Source organism: Ostrea edulis, chromosome 10 (assembly GCF_947568905.1).
Source record: "Ostrea edulis chromosome 10, xbOstEdul1.1, whole genome shotgun sequence".
NCBI classification, from domain to species: Eukaryota; Metazoa; Mollusca; class Bivalvia; order Ostreida; family Ostreidae; genus Ostrea; species Ostrea edulis.
The window spans coordinates 26,169,683-26,177,182 of NC_079173.1; the positions used below are offsets into that span (position 1 = coordinate 26,169,683).

General features: G+C 35.9%; 1 protein-coding gene across 3 annotated transcripts in view; it reads right to left on the reverse strand.

Annotated features, from left to right (window-relative positions):
* LOC125665644 (ribosome biogenesis protein WDR12 homolog) overlaps positions 1 to 7,500 on the reverse strand; it is a 35,870-nt gene that overhangs the window by 7,367 nt on the left and 21,003 nt on the right. For all 3 annotated transcript variants that reach the window (XR_008799471.1, XM_056152352.1, XM_056152351.1), the window contains exons 5-7: positions 7,410 to 7,500; positions 6,242 to 6,399; positions 5,828 to 5,873 (exon numbers count right to left, since the gene is read on the reverse strand). The exon at positions 7,410 to 7,500 is cut by the window's right edge and continues 25 nt beyond it. Coding sequence is in view for 2 of the 3 variants with exons in the window: in XM_056152352.1 (XP_056008327.1) it covers positions 5,828 to 5,873; positions 6,242 to 6,399; positions 7,410 to 7,500 (295 nt within the window). In the remaining variant the exon portion in view is untranslated. The remainder of the gene's footprint in view (positions 1 to 5,827; positions 5,874 to 6,241; positions 6,400 to 7,409) is intronic.

The following is a 7,500-nucleotide window of genomic DNA, read 5'->3' on the forward strand; positions in this document are numbered from 1 at the left end:
TGAAATTGAAAACTTTCAAATTTTATTTATTTAGTCAAAAAGTAGAAAGCAATTTGAGGAAAATTAAAAACCCCTGTTGGACTCGACACCCATGGTCTACAGTTCAGCAGTCGATGTGCTATAACCTACAGAGCTACTCAGCTAGGTGATGGTTTTTGAAATAGATAGACAAATATTTCTGATATTTATTTTCATCCATGTTTTAAAAGGAAGTCAGCCATTAGACAATGTAGAGTACTTCCATAAGAAAGTTAGTGAGGTTTACTTGGGCAACAGTTCCTGCAGAAATGGGATCTGAACTCTGTATATCTACAGACTTGGTAACACATACAGGTAACTAAAACAAGAGGCCCATAGGCCACAATGCTCACCTGAATCAGTCTTGCCCCATCTGTTCTTCATCAGAAGATTTTTAAAAGCTCTTTACCCTCTTTAATCACAAGACAAATACGAAATTTTCGGGATGTGCCGGAACGACTGATTATATTTGACGTTTATACACCACGGTCACGTAATAATAACCAATTGTAGAACAAAGTTGACATCAATACAAATGGTGTTTAGCTAGCAGAAGGTCCGTAAAGAACTATGCACAGTCCCACGATGACGATCCAAGTCACTATTGGTGTTCAGTACCTGGGTTTAAATTAGATAGAAGGGAAAAGGCGCATTTAGACGCGAATTAGATTGGATGCATTTAAGGCATGAAGTTTTACCGATATCCTCAAGATGTTTCCTAGATTTATTACCCGCACCAACTCGCATAATTTAATCAAATGCATTTTCCTATAAAATGGCTGTAGCAATTCCTTTCTTTCAAAAATAGCATTTAAATGCAGGAATTTGATAGCAATTGAAGTATCTCATGCTTGCTTACTTAGTTGTTATTGTAATCCAGAAGTGACATGCCCTACAAATTATGTTCAACGCGCGATAAAAGTCAGAGTGGATCCGTATCTCGAAAGTCCCGTATTCTGACACCATACCATAGCCACAATCCAGCCCCATGGGGTTGTGACTAAATTGAACTTGAATCCAAACAAAATGAGAATGCCTTAATATCAATATGACTAACCACACAGATCTGGAGATAATTTTGACACCACCCTGACACCAAACCCTTACCCCTAGGATCATGGAATTTACAATTTTGGTAAAGGACAACATGTACCGACTCCTTCTAAATATTCATTTCATTTCAATTTAGTATGAATAGCACTAAAGATGATATCTATATGTTTTACACATAAACACTATACTAAATATGGCCCCACCCTGGGGTCAGAACCCCTACCCAGAGGATCATGAAATTTACAATTTTGATAGAGGCCTTCCTGTTCTATATCATGATGCATTTGGTTTTTCTTACCTATGTATGGTTGTAGAGAAGAAGATTTTAAAATTTTTTTGGCAGTTTTTGTCCTGCCCCTACGGCTTCAGGGGTGTAGGAGTCCTGAAATTTACAATTTATGTCCCCCTTGTTCCAAAGATGCTTCATACCAAATTTGAATGGAATGATAGTTATCAAGAAAAAATTAAAGACTTCTATGGTTCACACATTTAATAACTGAACATTTTGGCCCCACCCTGATACCAAAACCCCTACCCCCTAAGATCATCAAATTTACAATTTTGGTAACGAACTACCTGCTCTTTCTAAATATCCATTTACTTTCAATTTAGTATGAAGAGCACTAATTAAAAGAAGATGTTATTAAATAAGTGTTTTACACATAAACACTAATATACTAAGTTTGGTCTGGCCCTGAGGTCAGAACCCCTAACCTGGGGATCATGAAATTTACAATTTTGGTTTAGGCCTTCCTGCTCTACATCACTATGCAACAGAATGCAGAATGTACCTCTACCCCATGGCATATCAATATGACTAATTAGTGCCCTGCTGTTCTAAAGAAGATTTTTCCCGTATATCCCCATGTAAAACTCTAATACCCTAGTTAGTGTTACCCAATCCCTGGCGACCATAATTTGGACAAACTTCAATTTTCATTATGTCAGGAAGCTTCTGCATCTCAGCTTTATCTTTTCTGTCAAATTGAAAGTGGTTCTTGAGAAGATCTTAAACTCAAAACGACCTCACCCCTATGGTTTGTCTACTCTTGCTTATCTCCCCTTTAGAGGGGAGATGACTCTTCATTTCAATAAGCTTGAATCCCCCACCCCACCCAAAGATACTCTGTGCCAAGTTTGGTTGAAAGTGGCCTAATGGTTCTGGTAAAGATGATATTGCAAAATATTTACAGCACCTAGGATGCTGCATGCCAGCAGAAAACAGACATATTAGATCAGGTACTAAGTTAACTCGGATCTTTGGCTCAGATGAGCTGAATAGAATAGAATAGAGAGCATTGTACTGTGTTGTAATATGTGTCAATTTACTTACCTGCAGACCAGAGTTTTAACATTTTGTCCCTTTACTTACCTGCAGACCAGTTTTAACATTTTGTTCCTTTACTTACCTGCAGACCAGTTTTAACATTTTGTCCCTTTACTTACAGACCCTGAAACGTGCTACTACACCAGTTGCACGGTATGGTTCGGTACGCTTTATGAACGGTACGTTTGTTTTCTGAACGGTACTGTTCGTTTCTTGAATGGTACGGTTCGTTTCTTGCACGGTACGGTACGCTTCTTGAACGGTACGGTTCGCTTCTTGCACGGTACGGTTTGCTAAAAATAGCTGCACGCTTTGTGAACGGTTTGCACGTTTTATTAATGAGGTGGGCGTTGCCTGAACACTTTGACTTCGTATAAATTGTACGTTTTTTTCTCTCGATAGTTTGTTTTCACTCGATCGGTCTTATTCGGCTCTTTGATTATCGGCTGCAGGATTTGTGGTTGTGTTAGAATGTGCACATGGGGAAATGAGACGTTATTTTTGATTGCTTCGATGGAATAATTCCATATTGATAACGTACATAAAAGTTATGAATAAAAGTTTTTAGAATTTGCTTAAGTCTAAGTCTTAATGGTTGTTATTACGTTTCAATTTGTTTTTCATTTCTCATCAGACATTTATTAATTTACGATTTTATAAAAAGTTGTTACATGAACTGCTCCCCAACATGGGCGTGCGTAAGTGTAAAAACAAAGCGTATTAAGTTTCCGGATATAAATTACAGTGCCTAAATTAAAAAAGTTTTTAAGAAGAAGTGAATTTTGTTTTGAATACACTAAAGTCGCAAATGACACAATGATTATTTTCTGCACTTCACATTTATTGTGATTTATCATCGGCATTATGAAAGATCCAGGATATCTGCACGTGAAGTTTGTACATCCTTTTTTGTCAGCATTCAGTCATTCATAATTAATAATGTTAGATATCTGTTGCATTTGTCTTTGAATCAAATAAAATGATGATAATACATATATATTCCTATCCTTTATCATGCGAAGTCCGATTTTCATTTCCCTGACTTTATTTTTGATCACTGAAAATTGAATTAAAAAAAATTAACAGAAAAGTAAGGCAAGTGTATAGTTTGCAATAAAAATGTTTCATATACCTTTTCTATATATTGCTGAAATACTTGAAAATGCTGAAATGAATAATTTTTTGCGGCCGATTTGATGCTTTGCATCAATTTAACTTGTTTACATTCTTTTACACATGTATGTATCTATTTATTTCTCTGTCGATGTAATTAAAAATTGTTTATTAGTGTATATAATAAATCCGCCAATCTACATCTATCTATATGGGTCGTTATCAATGTAGAAGAGAAAAAGATATGTCAAAATTATTGCTAATAAAGTAATGAAAATATTACAGTGTAGAACGTGACAATTTTTCTAATCGGTCTAGAAATTTCTCATATGATTCAGACACTGTACATAGGAAAGTACATATTGAATACATTAACGCTACAAATATCAATTTCATCCGCACATATGGCTTCCACTTGTCTAATTTAACGATATAACCCCCTTCCGTCGGGTGCTTGTGAATTTTCATTTTCTCACTGACAACTTTAACACCTACATTTCATCCCATGTCGCTGTAAAGGGTGCTTCCAAAATGCTGTAATCAGTGATAATAGGGACAAAAAAACGAAGCCCTTGTGTATTTGTGGTATACTTGTATTCATTCATCCATGATGAGGTACACCGTAACTGTAGCAACAACCTGGATAGTTCACCTCATACCTGCACTTGAAAACAAAAACTTGAAGAATTCAGACGTAAGTAATATATTACATGTATTTAGATATTTTGTCTTTAAAAAATGCAATCAGTCACCATTCTCATACATTCTAGCACACTTTTTTTTTAAATTACGCACTATTTTCCTTTTTTGAATATTCGCTAAGAAAAATCTGTTAAACATTCCTCAATTTAAACAAATAATAAAATGGTTCTGTGCTTTTCTAGCAGATCATTTTTATTTTATTATTTTTTTTCAGCTTATCTTTAGGTCTCTCTGTCTGTCTCTTATTGAGTAATTAGAAATCTTCTAACACTTTGCCGCGTAGTTTTGAAATCGTACTTTGTTTTAAGCATCTCGGTGATTTTCACAGTTGATAACCCAGCTTCGTGATGTTTGAGGATAATGCTTCGAATAGCCAGCGATAGTCTACGACCTCCTTTCCCATCGGGCGCCATTGTGAAAATAATATACTGTGGCTGAAAAAGTGGGTCACGTGACATAAATTGCACGCTTTCTGCACGGTACGGTACGCTTTCGGGCTTTTGGGGGCGGGGTTTGCATAATATTATCCTGCACGCTTTCTGAATGGTACAGTTCGTTTCTTGAACGGTACGGTTCGTTTCTTGCACGGTACGGTACGCTTCTTGAACGGTACGGTTCGTTTTTTGCACAGTACGGTACCTTTCTTGAACGGTACGGTTCGTTTCTTGCACGGAACGGTTCGGTTCGTTTTTAAGGTGTAGTAGCACGTTTCAGGGTCTGTACCTGCAGACCAGAGTTTTAACATTTTGTCCCTTTACTTACCTGCAGACCAGAGTTTTAACATTTTGTTCCTTTATTTACCTGCAGACCAGTTTTACCATTTTGTCCCTTATTTACCTGCAGACCAAAGTTTTAACATTTTGTCCCTTTACTTACCTGCAGATCAGAGTTTTAACATTTTGTTCCTTTACTTACCTGCAGACCAGAGTTTTAACATTTTGTTCCTTTACTTACCTGCAAACCAGAGTTTTGATATTTTGTTCCTTTACTTACCTGCAGACCAAAGTTTTAACATTTTGTCCCTTATTTACCTGCAGACCAAATTTTTAACATTTTGTCCCTTTATTTACCTGCAGATCAGAGTTTTAACATTTTGTCCCTTTACTTACCTGCAGACCAGAGTTTTAACATTTTGTCCCTTATTTACCTGCAGACCAAAGTTTTAACATTTTGTCCCTTTACTTACCTGCAGACCAGAGTTTTAACATTTTGTTCCTTTACTTAACCTGCAGACCAGAGTTTTAACATTTTGTTCCTTTACTTACCTGCAGACCAGAGTTTTGATATTTTGTTCCTTTACTTACCTGCAGACCAGTTTTAACATTTTGTCCCTTTACTTACCTGCAGACCAGAGTTTTAACATTTTGTCCCTTTACTTACCTGCAGACCAGAGTTTTAACATTTTGTCCCTTATTTACCTGCAGACCAAAGTTTTAACATTTTATCCCTTTACTTACCTGCAGACCAGAGTTTTAACATTTTGTTCCTTTACTTAACCTGCAGACCAGAGTTTTAACATTTTGTTCCTTTACTTACCTGCAAACCAGAGTTTTGATATTTTGTTCCTTTACTTACCTGCAGACCAGAGTTTTAACATTTTGTTCCTTTACTTACCTGCAGACCAAAGTTTTAACATTTTGTCCCAAGATCCGCTGACAAACTGAAAGTAATAATTTAGTAATATATGGCTACATGGAATAGAGTAAAACTTGTACACATTGAAAAGCAATAAACTTATAAAATTTGTATTTTTCTACTAAAAGCAGAGAAATGATGTATTCATTGTGGTGTATGATAAGTACACTATGCCAAAATAGTAGACAGGGTTTTGACAAAGAGTGCATGACCTGAAGTGTAAAAGATACAAACTGCACACAAAAGAGCTAACAGACAGATGGTAAACCCTATACAGTATTTCTATACAGTCCATCAAGAGACGGGCGTATAAAAATTCATAGTATACACCTATAGTGGTTAAGATTTACACATGTATTTCAATGTTTTTCAACGTAATCATCGAATTCTCACTTTGTCTTTTTCATCATTGATGGCAATACAGTCCACACTTCCCCCGTGACCTCGACATGCATGAACGCACTCCACTGAATTATCCTGTTTGTGCCACTCCCATATCAAAATAGTCTGGTCATGTGACCCAGTTATAAACCTGCAGATGGGTCCATCATCTGTTCCAACATTTAAAAAAATAAATCATAAAATCAAATTACTATTCTGAGTTTCCAAATATCTTATTATAACAGGTCTGCATACAACATACATCTGGTGAATTAGGCAGACAATCTTGTACAATGTATGTGTCAAATTGATTAATGGAAGTGATATTAATAAACGAAACTCAAATTAATCAATGAATGATTGATTGATTGATATTTTCTGCCACACTCAACAATTTTTCAGTTATCTGGTGGCGCCCAGTTTTTATTGGTGAAAGAGAGAACCCAGATACAATGTACCTGGGAAGAGACCACTGACCTTCCGAAAGTAAACTGGGAAACTTTCTCACTTACCGGCGCAAGCGGGATTCGAACCCACGTCAACCAGAGGTGAGAGGCCATGTGATTTTGTACGCAATGCTCTAACCACTCGGCCACATCAATTAATCAGTAAAAGTCAAAATAATTAATAAAAGTCAAATTAATCAATAAAAGTCAAACTAATTAACAGTTATCTGGTGGCGCCCACAAAAATCAAAATAATCAATAAAAGTCAAAATAATCATAAAAAGTCAAATTGATCAACAAAAATCAAAATAATCAATAAAAGTCAAAATAATCAATAAAAGTCAAAATAATCATTAAAAGTCAAATTGATCAACAAAAGTCAAAATAATCAACAAAAGTCAAAATAATTCATTAAAAGTCAAATTGATCAACAAAAATCAAATTGATCAACAAAAGTCATATTAATCAATGAAAGATCCCCATAGTCCCTGTATTAGTAATTACACATTAACCCTTAATTCATGGAATAGAGAATTCAAGATTTCATGTAACATATCACATTTTTAACTGAAAATTTACTTCCTCAATTGGGCAAGTCTAGAATTTCACTTGCCCTGGGCAATTTGGGAACCCTTAGTGTAAATCCCTGCGCCCTCGTCATAGAGGCAGATAATGAGCTGGAAATTATTGTAAATTTTGGTCACAAAGAATGACAGCTAGTACAAAAAACTTGCCTCCGTTTAGCCATCTGACGCACTTGACCGGGGCAGAATGACCAGGTATTGTCAGAAGAGGGACTCCGGTGGTGGACCATAATCTCACTGT